The 20988-nt window shown below is 31.2% G+C and overlaps 1 protein-coding gene across 1 annotated transcript in view; it reads left to right on the forward strand.

The window, feature by feature from the left end:
• The window catches only part of LOC143195208 (A-type potassium channel modulatory protein KCNIP1), a 438330-nt gene that overhangs the window by 10709 nt on the left and 406633 nt on the right, over nucleotides 1-20988 (forward strand). Inside the window, exon 4 of the mRNA XM_076402179.1 lies at nucleotides 2728-2796. Within this exon, the coding sequence (XP_076258294.1) occupies nucleotides 2728-2796 (69 nt within the window). The remainder of the gene's footprint in view (nucleotides 1-2727; nucleotides 2797-20988) is intronic.

Genomic DNA, 20988 nt, shown 5'->3' on the forward strand with positions numbered 1-20988 from the left:
AAATATCTAGAGGCACACACTGACAGCACTCTTTCAACATACCTATTTTATTTGGCAGCCTTAATAATGTTCCTTATTATTTAACAATAGAATTATTGTCTGGCGAAATAATTTTACGTATTTTGATACTTAAATAAATTATATAAGAATTACGGCCATACTGAAATAATCTGATTTTTTTATAAATAAAATGGAACGTCTGGCACATTATAGATAATCATAAAAATGTCTGACAATGAATTAAGTATTTTGGTTAAGCCTATCAAATGTCATTAAAAAATTATCCATTCTTAATTAATTTAAAAATGAAGTATTTTTACTTGTACAGATACGTTACGTACCGGTAAACGCAAACCCCGACGCCAGCCAAATCGGCCTGGTGCTGACCGAGAAAGTGAAATAGGTCAAATATTAAAAGGTTAGCTACATGATATTCTTGTTTTACCTAAAATCTCACTTGAAACTGATTTTCAAATTTATTCTCTGTTATTTTAAGTTTATATATTATGTCTAATTTATTTAACCTTTTAAAAACATTTTTAATTTTAAAAGGTAAAAGAGAACACAAAACGACATGTAGGTCAACAAATATAATTTATTTATCAATTTTTAAAAACAGAAGCATTCATTTATTTTTAAAATTAGTCAATAATATATCTTGCATGGCACTAAATAAACCTTTATTCTTTCCTCATCGCATCTCTTCGATACGCAAAAGCAGCACGGAAACCCATCTCTCAATTCGTTCAATAAAAACACGGAATGCAAGTCAAGTCGATATGCATTATATCTGTATGTAGAATATACACGTATACATTCGTGGTTATATACTTTTAACATTTCCTTTCCTTTCTCTTTTTCTCTTTGGTAATCTTTTTTAAAGTAGGACAGGTACCCAGTAATTAAAAATGTGTTATATATATAACACAGATCCTTTATTTTCTTCAGCTCGAGCTTCACCCAGGTCGTATCTATAAGAATTTTCACAGCTATTTTGGCAGCAATCATATTCTTATCTGATTTTAATAACTCTCACCTCTCACTCTTTGATACACCATTACGAATTCCGACTCAATCGTGTTCAAATTTAGAAGTAGTACTACGTCTACCAAAATAGGAATTACGAACTTTAAAAATCTTCAAGCAAGCTGTACTTCAACTTCCTTTAACTATGCCTAAAATATAATGAATTTGGTATAGAACTGAATCCAATTTGTAAAATTAAAATTAAAATTGAATGGGTACGAACCTGTACGGAATATCCTCAAATGTCTCTTATCTTATCCTCAATATTCACTAATGGATAATTTATCCATTACTGCCTACCATGTATATTCCTATATTCGTAGGATTCTCCCAATTGATTACTAGTAAATGGCAACGTCGCCAAGTTAGAGGGAAACTACCTAAGTTTACCGATTACCTGGTTAGGATTCTCCAGAATTAGGCACTACGAACTGTAACCGTTTCGACACAATTAAATTGTGAATTACAAGCGACGTAATAAACAAGTCTATATGTAACATATTGGTGCACTCCAACCAATCAATATTTTTTTTTGTAGGGGTTCCTTCAACAAATGAGACTATCAAACTATTAATTTTAGGTACCGTTTAGTCGATTTATTTTCAATTTCATCCAAAATCTGAAGACAACTATTACCGATAACGTGTTTTATTTGCTAATTCTCCAAACTTTTTTATACCGACAAAGACGGATGTCTGCAGTAACAGTTTTATTCTGTTTTAGCAGCTCGTAAAATTTTACACCAAGCTAATTCTACCATATACACAGCGCCATGATTCAACCAGACTAACCCAGGATGTTCTGCGATTGAGATTATTGCATTAGATCAATTTATTCTTTATGTTATCTAGTAGCTCACTAGCCAGTTTGGAATCAATTGGTTCATCAACTGCTAAGCTATCTGAACGTTCCTTTAGGGCTTGTCTTATAACTTTCTTGGTCCTTCCGGCTGTTCTTGCTCATTGGCATCATCTTGACAATCACCTCTTCTATGTTATTAAAATTAAAATCGAATATTGGGGTATGATGCACAAGTATCACCATAAATTGCCAAAAATGTTTGATGGTATTCAGCACCAGATCTCTTCAAAACAAAATGTTTTAAGCCCTCCATGAATAGTGTGTAAATTTTACAAATTTACATCGATACTTCGCATTTTCACCAATAAATATCGCTGACTAAAATATGTGGAAGTACTTAATATTAGAAATGAATTCAAGCCAAATAGAAAAAAAGGAAAGAACAACTGCACAATGTACTTCACAATGAGGATTACTGAAAATACTTTTTATCGGTAATTTTAAACTGGTCTAATTTAGTTGTGATAAATCAAATGGAACCTCCTTTATATCATAATGTTAGTTGGAAAGTTGGCTTAATTTTCTAATCGCAGAATATCAATACATATTTCAATCAGTTACCTAATTGAAATATGATAATTTTACGTCACTTTTAAATACTTGGTTTTGTTCCAAGCTAATTACACGTGCGGCAGGAATTAAATTATAACATGAATTGAATAGTTACCCTTGAATTTATATATACAGATGATTTATAATTCGGCGAATTTTAGCAAGAAATATTAATTTTGTGTCACAAGTTATTGGTTATGGGTTTTTGATACAATATGCAGCACAAAAGTCATATAATTATTATTTTTGAAACTAACTTATTCCAACTAACCTATTTTTCATTTTCAGCTTGGGCCAAGTTCACCGAAACAAAAGACAGATATCAGGATTTGGATAGTTTGGAGTTATTCTATTTACGTAAGTCCAATTATTATTTCATTATGATATAAAGCAACTATTACATTTAAAATATACGACTAATTATAGATATGAAACATGATTTTTACTATTTTCGTTTGAAGTTATTTTCTAATATGAGACCTACAGGGCCCTCTGCCGAATACACCTGAAACTACACGAGAAGGTCCTAAAGTTTTCTGTAACCGGGGGGCTATTTCATACTACCTTACATTAGATTACGGTAGATGGTAAGGGCATCCACTAGCTTTCTTGACAATGTTATGAAGGCAATCTAATAAAATTAATAAAAAAAATTATATATACCAAAGAATCACAACCTACGAATACGAGTGCAAAGAAATTTACACATTTGTTCAAATAATAATTACTAAAATCCAAATGGTTGAATAGCAAAGCTCTATTCGAAGACAAAGCCGATATTTGGTAGTGATTGATTTTTCTGTGTTGAGAGCTAAAAACAATTTCCATAATCACATATTATAAGTACTTTTGCAAGAAATATTTTAGAAGTTAATAATAATTAATATAGTAATTAACATTAAGAAAATAATAAATAAATCATTTCGCATATATTTTTCTCAAAAGTAGCATTATAATTTCATAAAACTAATAATGTGTAACATGTTTTAAATTTAATTATAGAGTTATTTTAAAGATATGGAAATGTCATTGTATATGATTATAATTCTATTATTTAATTAAATCGAAAAATTTTTGGCAACATCGGAATTAAAATGAAATAATTATTAGTAGTTATTGATTCAAATTTTTTTTCTTGTGTATCAACTCTGTTTATATAGTACATTTTATTGCATTTTGGTAACACTGCTTTTGTGTAAGTAATGCGACGCATGTCTACTGCTCAGTTTTCATGTCAAACCTTATTTCGACAAAAACAGGTTAGTGGATTATGTAATATGATACTAATAATACAAGACTAAAAAGGCTCAGTCTTGTTTTGAGGGTCATCAGTACATCATTAAGATTCTTCCCTATTTATCATAATCGCCAGACGTCAACATAACAGAACTATTATAGCGAATGCAGAGAGTGAGATGTAAATCGAAGATTGAATATCATTGAAACAATTAGTGGATATTTAGGTGCAATAATGGGACAATATTCCAACTATTCAGACAGTATAAATCTATTCGACGAAGAATTACAGCTGTTTTAAAAGCAAAATGTGGCTCAATACTAATAAACATTGTGTATCTCCCAGATGTTTATATTGTTTAGTACATTCTCTGTTTAAACAAAACAGATGGATTTATCATAATAATTCAATATCGCAGAAGCGAAAAAACTTGAATTTTTGTCATAAATAGTAGTGTCGTACTGCTTTAGAAAAAATTTTAATGCTCTACTAAACCGTTTTAATCCAAATGTGCCATACTGTGTCATTTTTCGAGAATACCTCATGCATTAAACTTGTTCGTTTAGATGTTATTATAGAATTTTATAATGAGGTATACTTACATTACCAAGCTTTCAAAATAATAAAAGTATTGTCCGCTGTACAGCCTTTGACCATATTTAGATCAGTAAAATGATCAAGAAAATGGGGAAAAACAATTATTTGCACTGTTAAAATTATTAATAGTTTTTGAGGAGTGTATACCGAAGTCCTGGCAAGACCTTACACTTGTTTTGATCTTCACAGTAATTTAGATTAGGAACCTCATAATTGAAATTTATATTATTTGAATTATGAATGAAAGATAGTTAGAGTTAAACAAAAAGAACTTCATTCAACAATGAAAGAAACATAAGCAGATGTTCCATAAGACAATGTTTTGGGACCTGTTATTGGTCTTCTCTATATATGTGATATACAGTATTAGTGTTAGTATTAAGTGAGTATTCCAAAATAATACCTTAAGAACTATCGTGGATGTACCAAGATACTACAGGAATTCACTTACACCTAAACCTTCGGATTCCATATCTTACAGAGAAAATTACGAGATTCACAACAAGATTTGAGGAAACACTCCACTTCTATATAAAAACCAAAACGTATGACCTTATTTAGTTGTATAGTAATATAGTAAAAATACTGAAAAGTGCTATTAACATTTAATTTATTACATACTAATTAAGGGGCCAATGGGTCCTCTGTTATAAGTAGCTAATTTGAAGTACATGTAGAGATAAATTGTTAGTTAGTCAGCAACGACTAGTAATAATATTAATAAATAGAAATAAATTTAAAATAGAACCTCATAATTGAAACTTATATTATTTGAATTATGAATGAAAGATATTTAGAGTTATACAAAAGCAACTTCACTCAACAACGAAAGAAACATAAGCAGATGTTCCATAAGATAATGTTTTGGGACCTGTTATTGGTCTTCTCTATATATGTGATATACAGTATTAGTATTAGTATTAAGTGAGTATTCCAAGATAATGCCTTAAGAACTATTGTGGATGTACCAAGATACTACAGGAATTCACTTACACCACAACCTTCGGATTCCATGTCTTGCAGAGAAAATTAAGAGATTCACAACAAGATTTGAGGAAACACTCCACTTCTATATAAAAACCAAAACGTATGACCTTATGTAGTAGTGTAGTAAAATAGTAAAAATACTGGAAAGTGCTATTAACATTTAATTTATTACATACTGATTAAGAGGCCAATGGGTCGTGTGTTATAAGTACCTAATTTGAAGTACATGTAGAGATAAATTATTAGTTAGTCAGCAACGACTAGTAATAATACTAATAAATAGAAAATATGTGAAAATATTTATAAGTGTGTCCATTTATAATCGGTACTGTATATAAAATAAACACCGTTCCATATTCAACAATTAATTCTTCTCCAGCTACCGTTAGTCACCACATAATACGGATCCGGTAATTGATTTTAAGTTTGAAGTGTCTCTCGGGCAAGAACCGAACGTACCGATTCAAATAAGCGAAGATAAGCGCCTTAGTCTCAGACAAGAACGGCATTAGAAACGATAGTTGTAATGAGATTCGTACTCTTCGATCGGATTAGAATGATTAATGGGTAGATTAGTCGTAAGGAAATCAATTGCATATGCGATTAACTACGATAGTTTGATCGGGATTGGTGCATTTCCGGCGAAATATTGCTTTTTTTAACCTCTATCTTTTTCTAATTTATAAATTGGTAGAGTACTCAATCTTCATGGAAATTCAGACGAGTATCACAGAAAATGAATTATATTTAGCAAAAATCATGAATACTTAAATGGTAGTCATAGAACTGACTGAAACAAAAATTTTGCTTATCAAAAAAAAAAAAAAATTCAATGATAAAACACATACTTATAAGGTTTAACACTGAAAGAGATTATAACTAAGTTGATAGAAACTTAGGTATGTTACATCAGCTCATGTGCAAATAGTCCACTAAAATGATGATTGTTTCTATAAATTGCTTCTGAAAAAAAAGTGAAAGAATAATACATTTAAAAATTGAAAAATAACTTGGTGAAAAACGAATGAAAAGTTCAGTAATTCATGTTCAAATAAATTAGCGATATCGAAATTTGACAAGAATTATATACCTTATACATCTTTCAATATACGCCAAATATCAAAGACAGTGAGTTATACGCTATAATGATGTATATTGGAATCAAAATATATGAAAATAACCATTCGATGTTAGTAATAACGGTTATAAACAAAGTCGTAAAAAATGCAAGTTAACTTCGATGTTACTTTTATTTCGGGTTATACAATTTTCGTTAAATTTACTGCAGAAGTGTCCAACATCGTCAACATCATCAATCCGTAGCCTTCGGTCGGGAGAATATATACTTTGTTGTTTCGTTAGGATAATCGAAGAATTCGTTCCTCATCTATTCGACAAATATGTCAAAACTGTGCACTGATTGTCGTATCTTAATTAAAATACTGCTCTCGGTGTAATATCAGATACTTTTCTCTTCATTCTTTAATCAGATGTATGGCTTTGTAGTGCGAACTATATAGCAGAGAACGCTTGAAGTCTCAAAACATTGACAAGCGGGAGTGATTCGCAATTTGACATCGCAAAATTTTTAACAATTGTGTACATTTTTCTAAATTTTGTATTTTTTTCTGAAAACGAATTTGTTTACTTCCTATTTTGGAGAAATACATATATAAGGTAAAATATCACTTCTCGGTATTCGGGCTAATAGTTCTTTTAAAGAATTTTGATTTTAGTAGTACTTCTACTAACTTTATACTTTAAATCGTTTTCTTAATAACTTGTTCTTTTTACTCGCTCTGCTGACAATATTTTAAATTCAAGTTTATAGTAGTGGAATCATGTCTTATCCAATGTCATATGTCAGTTTCATATTTTATTTTAATTTACTTCAGCAGCCTACAACTTTCTATTTTAAATAAAGCTTTTTAAATTAAGCATAACTTTCAATAATAACATATTATTCATTTTAAACTCCTTGTTTAACCTAGTAGTCCAGATTTTCATATGAAACGTGTCAAAATCTCCAGAGAATCTATCCTTTCTAGTATTGGTGAAAATATTTTTGTATTTTGAAAATATTAAAAAACTCTTGTTTGTTGATTAACATTATTTTATTATAAAGAAAAAATTAGATAATGTGTTTCCGGCTACTAATTTTTGTTTTCCTTTTGATTTTACCAATGATTATATTTCTAACAACCTTATAATGTGCTTAGCAACTTGTTGTTATTGCCTGGAATGGCTATTACTGTCTTTTGTCCGTTCTTCTAATAATATTTTAAATTCAAGTATAGCAGAGAGCTCATGTTTTATCCACTGTCACAAACTAATTTCATGTTTTTCTTTAAAACACTTCAACAGGAACAGACAATGCTCTGAATAGGTGCTTCGTTGTTATTGGATCGATGTCAACAAACTGAGTACCCATAAGTTTGTGTATAAGCATTATTTTTTGATGCCCATAAGTGTTAACTATTTCATGTACCTTTTTTAGGGCCATGCATAAACTTTCTATTTTAAGAGACTAGAGCGTCGTAAGTTCAGCCTAACTTTCTCTAATAACACATTATTCATTTAAAACTCTTAACTTAACCTAGAAGCCCAGCCAATCTCAAGAGAGTCTATCCTTTAAAGTTTTGGTGAAACGATTTTTGTATTTTGAAAACATTTTAAAAAATTCGTGTATTTGTTAGTATTATTTTACAACAAAGAAAATACTATTGAAGCTAAACAGCAAGTTGTTAAGCGTATTTGTTGAGTACTCTGTTAGATATATAATAATGGCATATATACAACATATACTTAAAAATAATACAGACAGAACTATACTTCTAAAAAAAGCTCGATATAAACAAAATAAATAATTGAGCCAATTTATTCTTAAATCAAAATAAAAATTAAAAAGATACATTACAAAAAATAGAAGAAAATATTTAAATTATATATGTGGCAAATTATCTATCATAATTTGTCTATTCTGACGTATTATAATGACATTTTCGCCACGTCGATCATCAATTTTAGACATACACTCCCTGGGGTGTGTCACAAAACCCCATTTGCCCTTTCTGCCAGATAAATTTCGATTGATTGAAAATTAAGATTTATGGATTTCCTGGCTGAGCCATTCGTCTAGCCCGCAGTAAACGTACCACTTCATTAAGCCCGAAATAAAATCCTGTATTGAGTTATTTTCGCCACTTCCCAATGTCTTTTATGGGCTGCTTTCTTTTTATTCAATCAACACGGAGCTGCAGTTTCGAATTCCCCGTTGTGTTGAGAAATGGCGAATTGTGTTAAAAGTATTAAGTCCTTGAATATGTTCATTTAATTAAAAAAAACATTGATACCTATTTGTGTGTTGTTATACGAGAAAAATTGGTGTAATATGCATTAAACGATATATTTTCCATCATTCTCTAATTTTTTTTTCCAACTTTCTGGCAACAATATACAATATTTATCATATGTAATATAACATATGTAATATACAGAAACTAAAATAATATGCATCATAACAAATACATTTTATTTATCAATATATAAGCATAGCAATAACAAATCCAAGTTATACTTCTATAAAATATGTAATACTTTTTTCCATTCCACTCCTGAGGATTTTTTATGGGGTATCGCCTTTAGGTCTAGTCCACAAGAATCCCTTTATCTAACTTAGTATATTGCCGGCTTAGTGGCGCAGTGGTAAAGGCGATTGGATGGTCCTCCTCTTGTTGCGATAGCCGCGGGTTCGAATCCTGCTGTGGCATGGTCGTAAATTTATGTTTGTAATTATTTAAAATTTGTGATTATCCTAGAAAAGAGTGTAAAATCTGGCAAGCAAAATGATCCCAGTCACGTCAGCAACCAGGCTGGGTAAGACCGGATGTCTTCTGGGATGACTTCTAAAGTTGGTCACTCGCCAGTTGGTAGGCTTAATGCTGAGGACCGTGGTTCGGAGCCCACGTTAAACTGTAGGTCCAGTCCAGATAAGCAGTCCAGAGAGCATTATCCAATTTCTTACCATCTTCGATTACATAGTTCAACGAACAATATTGAATCTTATCACTATCAAAATTCTTCTATTCCTATATTCTTTTAGTGCTAATAGGCCCAGTATTGAACTTAGTTTTTTAGGCATTGTTATGTTTTGTTATGCGATAAATGAGCTGTGGTTTTGATGATATATACTCACATAAAGGATCGAGTCATATTTACCTGTACTTTTACTTTAGCAGGATCAGCTATACGCTAATATAGAACTGCTAATTAGAGCTAATTTAGGCAGTGGCAAATGGAAGCGACTAGATATATTCATTCATCCAGATTTATATAATATTCAGCAAACAAGCCAATTGAATTCTGCAGGTACACAAAATAAGAGTGACGCTACAAGTGTTGAAGCATGGGTAAATGAGGTCAAACATACAGGATGTGTATTATATAAGCCAGAATCTTAGTTTCTGGGTACTTACTCTACTTCAAAGAATCATTATATATATAGAATATTTTATATTAATCGTAAAAAATCAAGGACAATATAAAATATAGCCATGAATGTTTACGTGTATATTCTACACAGGGTTTGCATTCCTTGCTTTTATTGAATGTAATGAGTGAGGGGTTCCAACAAGAGTTTCGGCTAGGAAACAATTGAGGAAGAGGAGGAGGAGGAAGGTATTTTTAATACCGTGTAAGATATATTATTGAGAAATTTTTGAAATGAATGGATGCTTGTGTTTTTATATATTGATAAATACTAAGTACACTAATTACCTTACACGTTGTTTTATTTTATCTTTTTCCGTTTCAAATTAAATGCGTTTATAAAAGATTAAATAATTTAGCCATAATATATAATCTTAAAATAATAGACGGTAAACTTAGTTAAATTTGAATTTGAGTGTCAAGTGAGAACTTGTGAATTCCAGAATATATATTATACTCTTCAAGCATACGGACAATTTACTATAACTAGTTTGTTACTGTAGAGTTTATATATTGATAAATTATTACATATAGCTTTATTTTCTCTTCCATTTTCAAAATTAATTTATGATAAAAGATATAAAAGTTATAAGTGGTTTTTCATATTATATTTATATGATAGGGGACGAATAATATATCAGCACATTTTAAGTTAGGCCTCAACAGAAATATTAGGTTTACTTGTGAATTTTAGATAATTTCAACAAGTGATAACGTTGCAAATTCATATAGTTTTGCGCATAGCATGATTCTCCAGAGCTAAACTCTTATGGTGGAATCTGTTGAACTTAAAAGAATACGGGGTAGGCGCGTCTGGGTATAGCTACTTCTAATAAATGGTAATTATAAATATATGTCTAGTATACCGGAGACAGAAGAACTTACCATCAGCAGCAGTATATCCTACACAACTTTTGCAATGCGTGGCAGTCATTTAATTGATGTTGGAATTGGCATCGGTAGACATCTGCAGTAACTCTTGAAATGTTATTTGATATTTTGAGCTGGATTTTCAACAAATAACTGTTTCATAAATATATCGAGCATATATGTATCTAGTTATGCAAGATCCTCAGATATATCTGTATAAAAATATGGTCGTAATTATAATACAGATTCAATTAAAATTATCCACTATTTACTTTGTATAAAGTGACTTGTCATAATACAAAACGTATAAACTCTGAATACATTTCCAAAAGTTCGAAGTAATTGCCAGATCTACATCATCCCAATTCGAGTACATCACCAATCTTAGGCAACCATGAAATGTCGTCGATTATAAGAGCGTTTACGACGACGCTACGTACGTCAAATTTACGACTTAATATGCATTATTATTGTCGGTAACGGAGTGCGAATTCTTGATTTAAACTTCCCGTGCCCCATAAAGTTCCGCATATCGCCAATATCCCAGAAAATCCACATCAATAATTTTAGATTGCCGCCAGCGATGAAAATCTCGTTCGCCATGCAAAAATAGTTTTTGCATAGTTTTCAATTGTTTCCTTACAGACCTTACGGTTCGCTCGATAGGTAATTTTTGAGGCTACAGTGCAATATTACTGGCGTATGGAAAAAGAGAGTAAAAAGTAAAACCGGAATGGCAAGCAATTGACGATATTTTTAAAAAATATCGTGATATTGCAGAATAAAATGGAAATAGATACATGATGGTACGAAAAATATAAGGCCGATATTTAACTGATTCAGTGTTTTTTTTTATAAATTATATGATTCATATGTTCTAATGCTATTTGAATGTCTTGCTTATTTCGTTCTTTAGCATCCAATATCAATATCAATGATGGCCACAAAACTCCTTCATACACTTAAATCTTCAACTATGACGAGTTTAAACATTCTGTAAAGTTTTAAAGATTAACAAATTTAAATTTATTCAAAAAATATGTGGGAAATATGGATATAATAATTGTGAAAGCATAAATGCAGCTGACTGATATAGATGCTAGTTCAATGCTAGTTTAATTAAATTCCTTATTACATTATTTCTCTGTTCTGTTTATAACGTTAGCAGAGAAAATGAAAAGTATATATGTTCACAAAGTGAGGATTTGTGCAGTTTTGTTCGCCAGATGGTACAAAACAATTTGCACCCATGGCTTGTCAGTTTTTACTACAGGAAAGTCAAAGTACTGCCAATACGCATGTTTGAGTGCATTTGTCATAATTTCTCCACGTTTATCAAGCATATACCACTCACCTATGTAACAAAAACACTTTAAATCATTTTTGAAATAAAAAAAATATGACAGCACATAAAATAGTTCCAAACAATTTTTAATGCAACGCTGCCAGCCAGCTGCCATTATAAACATGCTGAAACTCACAAAACTAAAAGTAGTCTTGCCACATGGATTTAAGGTTTGAGTTCAGGGCATCAAGTAACATAAGAATCGTTCTCAACTGCTCGGGGACAAAATTTACTCATACTGTAACATAAAATTTGACTTCGATGGAAGAATAATGATCATGTCGTCGTACCATTAAATAATAATCAGACGGGCCCTCAATATGAATCATTTTATATGTGTTTAATATGATGCGTATAAATAAGTTTTGAGGATTTCTTGTAACTGTAACTGGTGTTTTCATTAAATATATTTTATTTAAGTTACTATCCATTAAAAACGACGACTTTTTTCCATTTTTCAGAAAAAAAACACAAATTCCCCGTCAAAAAAATTCCTTGTCTTAAAAGGCTCTTTCAGGTGTTGTGTGCAATTGATAATGTTTCCTAGTGATGTTCGTTGGGTTGAAGAAGCTGATCTAAAACATCTACAGGCATAACTTCTTTAGTTGGTGCTTGATTAGGTCTATCCCACACCTTTGGTTGTCATAGTGGTATCATTTTCCACTATTTGTGATTTGATACAAAATACGCTTCTGGTCTTGGGGCTTACCCACAAACACTTTAAAATTATTTTTAAATCACATCCAAACTTTTAGAGGAGTCCTCTTGAATTTGGCACCAGTATTGTTCGAATAACGTCTCCAACTTAGAGTTTTCGAAATTCTCACTGTCAAACAAGTGTATTTAAAATTTTATAGTAGGAACTCATAGGTTTTTTTGTTTATGGATAATATTGAATACTATATATAAGGGATATTAATAATTGAGGTTTTCAAGTGATGCTTGAAAATAAAAAGTTAACTAAAGATTAGTGTTGGGAACTATCGACTGTTTAATATTTGACTCCTTTTTACTATCGATTGTTTCAGTCGCTGTTTTTCGTTCGACTGATTTTACTACTTTTTACCAGTGATTGTTTCAGTCCACTGTTTTCAGTCGCTATTTTCGGTCCGACTGATTTTGTTACTATTTACTATTCACTCTTTCAGTCGTGTACTTTTAGTTATTATATTTAGATCTATTAGTTCAACTGATTTTTAACGTTCTGGTTCTGTCATCCTAGCCGCGACCTTGACAAAAATGTACCCAATTTATACTTACATATATTTTTATGTAATATATAAAGTTTTATGATTTTTTTGGTAGTTTGCTTGCAAATAATAATATATTGTGTATTAATACAGCAGCATTTTAGGACAATATTTTTCAAGATTGTTATTGTAAAAGATTAAAATTGGGAATGATAAATAGTAAAATACTTTGAATGTTTTTATGGCAATAATTGGTAACATACTTTATTTAAAAATTACTTTATTTAAAAAAGCTCCTGTAGCTATTGAGCCATCATTTTTAATTATGTCATGAAATACTATTTTTCTATGATTAGATATATATTTATTATTTATTTAGTATTTTATTTTTTGTTTGGTATTTATGGATATTATACATCTTTAGTTTTGGTTTTGTTTAAGTTCTATTGTATTGTCTATGTCTTACTTATTATATTATTTATTATATATATATATATATATATATATATATATATATATATATATATATATATTTATATATAGTATAGTGTTCAGTAATTATTGTTGCCTTTTCTTTTTTAAAGTACATGAAGTACCTGAAGGAGTATGTACATCTCCGTCTCGCTTATACTACCGTTGGAAAATATAAGCACATATAAAATTAACCGCTCCAAGCAATTATCTCCGTCCTTTCCTCTCTCACAATTTATATAGGAAACGGTTTGTTCATTTTTGTCTAATATCCCCAATTTAAGAAAACCGTCTAACAGTGCATTTGTCAGTGAACAGTGCAAAATCGTTAGTTTTTTGACTATTCACTGTTTGGACTCTTTTGCGACTATCGACTGTTTCGACTGTTCGAACTTTCAGTCGATAATTCCCAACGCTACTAAAGTTAGTTATACAAATGCTGCCACAAAATGTCTGTGTCTAGGATTTAAATTTTCTCATAAATTAACTGAATTATTCGTGTCTCGAGTATATCTCACTCTAATTGTTTAGCATGAAATATGTGGGTCTTCTTATAACTTCAATTTCATATAAATCTATTTCTTTTTCAGCTTTTAATTGCTGACGTGCTGAACTTTTACATCCCTAATTTTTTTCACCAATATTATTGAAAACACTACTTATAAAACAATGAAAATAAAAACCACTAATTGTTATTTTAATACAATTTTCTTAATACAACCAAATTCGTTGTATGACCAAATGAGTACTTAAACCACGCATGTAGTTAAAAATTGATCTTGGTCGAAATTAGATGGGGAAAAAGCAGCCGTTAAATCCGTTGGTCTACCGCGGAAACGCAAACCGACTTGGATCTGAAATATTAAATGAATTTGGCCAGACTTGAATTGGATTCTGACCCGCTTAATTTTAGTTCTCTCCCCTATCTTCAGTATTTCAATGCCACGTTCCTTTCGTTAACTAATATAAATATATGGAGATAAATATGTTATGTTTAGGAAAATTATCAATAGTAGTGATCACCCTTACATAACTGAGAAAAGGGAATTATTTAAAAATTATATGTTACAAAAACTTGTTTATTATTATTTATTATATATAATATTATATATAGTGTGAGGCAAAACTCCCGCTACCATGGACGTAATTTCCGCTGAAAGGCAATAATACAACGATTATATTCAATAAACTAGCGACCCGCCCCGGCTTCGCACGGATGCAATGCTGATACTAAATTAAATACACTACAGAAAAAATATGAACGTTGTATATAAAAACATAGCGGCCCGCTCCGACTTTGCACGGGCATAAAATATATATACCTATGTCACTCAATGAAAACATGATTAAAATCGATCCAGTATTTTTGGTTCATTCATTACTGCCCTCGGCCTGCACGCATTAAATTTGGAGTAAAACAATTCCTCTTCCCCTATACTTACTATGAAGATTTCCTGCTATCTTTGGAATATCTAAATTGATACAATTTTTATTACATTACACATTTTTAAACGCAAATTTTAAATTTGTAATATCTCCGAAAATATTTGTTTAATTTACATGCTGTAAGGAACCATATTGATCTATATTAATTGCACACTGTATTTAAGGTACTTAATTCGATAAGGATTAATGCCGTATTGCTTAAAATAGCTTCGTAAATAAGCCATTTTCTCACGTGAAAAGTAAACAATAAAAATGGTTAATGTGGGTTATCCCTAAAAGATAAACATATACCATCGCGGACTTTTTTGTAGACCTTTTTATGGTGTACAATACTGTAGTACATTAATTTGATCTAACTCGTAGGGTTAGGCAGCGTTTTTGCTAATTGCTAAATAAGCCTAAAAAATAGGTTAATTTACGACATCACGTTAGAAACCTCTAAAATTAGCAATGTTGCCTTAGTATATTATGCATGTGTTATACATACAAACCTGCCTCTTGAATCACTCTATCTATTGAAAAAAACCGCATCAAAATCCGTTGCGTAGTTTTAAGGATTTAAGCGCACATAGGGATATAGAGACAGAAAAGGCGACTTTGTTTTATACTATGTAGTGATATTGTAAATCCTGAGAAGTATTGTGGGTGCATCCAAATACTATAGGACTGATTACCTACATCGAGACCTTCAGATACCCACAGTCAGTCAAGAAATCAAGAGAATTGCAAGGGAGCATGAGGAAAGACTCCATTCTCATACTAATATTGAAATATAGCAACTTTTGGATACCACCAGAACAGGACACAGACTCAAAAGAAACAAACCATCTGATCTTGTGTAGTGTTCTGTAGTGAGGTGCATATATTAAAAAATTCAGCAGTGACATGTATAAACATTATTTCACCAGAGACTGAGTTAGGGCCGATGGGTCCTCCTAGTTATATACCTAGATTTAAGTTAGCATAAAGACAAATTGTAGGTTAGACGGAACCGACTAGTAACAATGTATTAATTAAATAATAAAAAAATCTTGTGGCGCATATTTATCCATAATAAAATTTGGACGTCTACGAAACAGAATTGTTAAAAGGAAACTGAGCGAAGACGGCGCGCAATCAAAATGGAAGCGAGAATTTTGTCCCGCCCTATATCATTGTTATTAATTAAAATACTCAACGTTTATATATTAAAATATATAACTCAAGAATTAACACTCACTAACTTTTCAAGTCACATTTAATTAAATTTAATTCATATTAAGTTTTAATAATCAGCAATTGTTGTATACTTGTTAATAAGTTTAAATTACTAGATCACTGAATATTATAAGAAAGCATCATAAACAAGATTATTTTGAGACCTGTATCATCTTCACTGAATCAAGTATAATTATAGAACTTCAGAACTCTTAGAACGTCAACAATCTGCCCCTGGGTAATAAATATTATTATATGATTTCCATTATATAATATATCTATCCTGATATGTAGAAGATGTCGAAGATCAGTAAATGATCTGCTGTACAACTTATAATCTAAATCTTAATCTAGATACAATTCTAACTTCCTATTATCTATATTATTCTAAAGACTATTCTAGAGATTATTAAATCTCGCTCTTTGTGTCTATTAATCAGTTCGTGTGGTAGTTTGCGTTTGAGCCTATGCACTACACCATCATCGCGCACATTTAACTGTTTGGCGACTGTATTGGAAGGTACTAATAGTTTTCAGAATGCCAATAGTTTTCGCGCTGAATCAGTTTGTTGGACAAGTAATATGGGGCATAGACGATGACTCACAACACTTTATTCTGGAACCTCTGGAGAATAGCTCTTAATGTATAGTTTTTCAAAAAGTTTAGAGCTCATAGGTAACAGGCTTATAGGACCGTAAGAGGAGGCGCCTTTTGATTTATACCAGGTCGAAGAATCTTAATGATTTGAGCCACTTTCCAAGTGTTTTAAGATTCTTCCAGCAACTAGGTCAAAACCAGGAGCTTTTTTAACATTGATCTCTTTAAAAATTGTTCGTTTCACTTCCTTAGCAGTAAATTTTTCATGTAGCAGATCCATTTGAAACGGAGTTTTAAGAAAGTCGACTCTGTTATTTTGATCTGTTGCGTATATTTCAGACGGGTACTCATTAGATAATGTTTTAAAGTGTTTAGAGAAAACTTCCGCCTTATGTTTATCATTCCTAGCCCAGGTATTGTTGTCAAATGGGATGTTATAAACCTAAATATGGAATAATAAATAAAGTAGTACATATTTGAATATATGATCAGAATTCATGCAAGCTATAATAAATAATTTGCACAAAAATTGCGTTTAATGGTAATTTTCTAAAGATTTTAACACACACATACAATTTTTAATTATCTTTAAATAACTTGCCTGATGCGAATGTTAAATATAACTGGAAAATCCCTGGAAAACAGTGGGAAAAATTACTTTTCCATATCTAAATAACCACGCATAGAGGGAATACAATTTCTGCGAAATTCCCCTCCCGTTTAGTCGGATTAATTTCATTATTTCCAGGACTCTCGGATCCAGTCCATAATTCAGCTTCGGCAAGGAGAAAGGGCGAACAAAAATAAATATTAAATTTTATTTGCTCGCGGACCTTTTCCCATTTTAATATCCTACTCCTACTAAGATTAAAAATATAAAAAACGATGATTAAAGGGGTTGTAGTGCACTGAACTAAAATAATTCGGCATATAAGCGAGGTAATTGGAAATTTATGGAAGAGGATATTATTAATATAACAGTGAGGGGATTAGTTTAACCTCCAACGGAACTTACTAAAAATGCTAAAAGTTTAAAGTTTTTAATAAAAATTACGTTTGTCGGCTTGGATGAATCCTGCCCAGCATGGTCGTAAATGTATGTTTACGATTGTTTAATATTTGTGATGGTCCTAGGCGAGAGTATAAAATCCTACACGGGAAATGACCCCAGTCATGTCAGTAATCAGGCTGGGTAAGACCGGATGTCTTCTAGGATGAGTTCAATCTTGTAATTTTTACTAGCTCACTATCACTTTCTGAGTCACTCTTCAAGTTAACAAATACACTGTTAATGTCTATTTCTTCTTCTATGTGTCTGAAGAAGATCATCGAGACTAAAAGTTTTACATTCATCGATAGTTCCTTGCACATATCCAGATAGATTTATCTTTATATCCTTCTTGACCTTGACCTATCTACACGTATATGGTAGTACTGCTTCACCATTTCCCATGTTAACTCAACTGGATTGAATATACAGTAGTAATCATCTGATCTACTCTGTATCTTTCATAAATAATCTATATAATCTATAAATAATCTATTTATAAATATATAAATTACATAATATAATTACATATAATGTAGATTTACCAAATATAAATTTCAGTTTATTCTTCATTCAACATGGTATCTTTAGAACTTAATTTATATTTTGCAAACCATTCCTCTATTACAGTCTTTGTCGATGTACTTGCATGGATATTTTCCACCAGTGTGCTATGGTACGGTGCGTTGTCCATAACAATATCTGGTGATTCCTCCAAGTTCTTTAATAACTGATTTTCGAAGCAGAGCAAATATATTTTATTGTTTATTTTTCCACGGCCTTTGAATTTAGAAGAAACCACTAACTCTGGTCCAGAAATAAAACCATTCATACACCACAAATATGCTTTCGTGGATAAATAGCAACATATCCGCTATGAATTATTCAATGAACTTTTGTTGTCTTTACGCTAGTTTTGTTATCTATTTGTCAGAGGTTGTCCAGTGTTCCAATTTGGAATATTCAAATTTCATATAGGAATACGAAACTATATAAGTAATCTTCTTTAATTTGGTTACATGTTTGTAAAAATAGGATTTTTTAGAAGTAATGTATGGTTCAATCAAACTTTTTCATGGGTTGTCATCACATCATTTAAATCCGATATCTCCTAGCGGTGTATAATGGGACCACTCACATCCCTCAAAGAGCGACATATCTTTAAATCTTTTATGGGTATTTTGATTTTCATTTTATGGGTAAATAATAGTGTTAAAATATTTTTATATCGAAAAAAAAACTATAAGCTATTATGCTCACTGTTTTTATAATACGTTCCGTAAAGTTGATCTCGTCACCCGCTTTTTATGTAGACGCTTTCTTTCGGTCCAATCGGTTCCTTGGTGTGACCATTTTGTGGTTTTTGGCATTTTTAATAAAAATTAACACAAATTTTAAACCGTAGTTGGAGATTTATAAAAACAAGCGCCAAAAGAACCCAAAAGAAGAACGTTTAGTGCATCTGATTATTATCATTAATGTTTTAAATAATTTACATATGACAACAGTGTTGACCACTAGCAATACAAATTGACTTTTTTTTTAGACTAATATGATGGATTCGGTTACCTGTTCGGACTCATCGGACTTTGTTGTGTCTCTTTTTATATACAGTACTGCTAATTAGTAATATGGGAAGAGAAAATCCGTTTCGATTTTAAAACGTGCATTGAGTATCTTATTGAAAGGAGTATATGTTGTAGACTCTTAGTACTTACTGGACAATAATTACGAGTAATAATATTCAATAATTCTATTTCATTTGATTTTCATTCAACTATCAAGTATCATCCTCAATAAAATCGAACCTGTTTACTCAGCCTTTTGGCCAGGTCAATTCCAGTTATCCCCCCTTCCCTCACACGCCCGAAAAAGGAAGTCGACTCAACCGGCATCATCGCAAAAACACCCCTGCGGAATTTTCATTATTCAGAAAGCCCCGGCCTGAGGTAAAAATCTCGAACGTTAACAAGGCAGAAGCGGCATTATCAGCGGAAAAAAGTCGCCCCCCGAGCTAGTCGGTAAATTATGATTAATACGCGTTATTGGAAAGTTGGAAACTGATTAAAATCATCTCGAGAATGCAAGAGCTCTCGTATGGGTAGCTTAGAGCCATTAAGGAATAGATAAAAGGGAATGGAACTTGAGAAATATGACTTCGGGAGTGGAGGAGGTATTAAGGGCTTTTTTTCGGTAGTTTTTATTTCCTCACCATAATTTTACATTCTGTCTGATATTTTCTGAGTTACTTAAATTAAAATTATCATGAATAGGTTTGGTACTTCATCATAAGTGTCATAACTTATACCACTAATTATATATAAATATATATATATTGAATAAACGAACGTGAAACGTAAACAAACAAATGTTTTTAAATATTTCTAAAACGCAGCAATTATAGAAAATATATTATATTATGAGCAGTGGGTCCACTAATCTTAAGATTAAAAATAAGTAATAGATATATCATGGCACAGAGTCATTTTTGCACAATGACGCCCAGTCTCATATAGCAATATATTTTTTAGAACAGTGTCTTAATGTACAAACCCAGGATAACGTGCAAGTTTTTGGTATTACCGAATTATCAATTTATAATAAATACAAACTAAGGTCTGCTCCTCAAAATTTACACAAAGGTGTCCCAGATTTCAGTGATGACATCAAATAAAAACTTCAAAGGGACTTTTTGATTCTGATGTGTTGAATAATTTTATACACAGCATTCATTTTAATACCTGAAAATGAAAATATAGTTTGAATGTGTCACTTATTATACCACACAGCAATCGCTATATCACTTTGCTATAATATTGCTAGAATAGACTAGAAAAATAAAATCGCTTAATAGATTGAATGACCCTATACATTGTTTGGGAATCTGCTTATTTAAATTGCCTGCTTGACTAGACTATGTCCGCAGAATAACATATTGTAATTCTTTATTATTTATAGTTATTGAAGAAGTCTTTGAAAAAACAATACTGCCCTGTAATATACATAGACGTCTCACAGGTGTTTAACAAGTTGAGCAAATTATTGAGAAAATATTATGAATTGCTGTAGTTGTAC

Source organism: Rhynchophorus ferrugineus, unplaced genomic scaffold, assembly GCF_030347505.1.
Source record: "Rhynchophorus ferrugineus isolate W39M unplaced genomic scaffold, kcgeb_rfMv2 rfM4, whole genome shotgun sequence".
Taxonomy (NCBI): Eukaryota; Metazoa; Arthropoda; class Insecta; order Coleoptera; family Curculionidae; genus Rhynchophorus; species Rhynchophorus ferrugineus.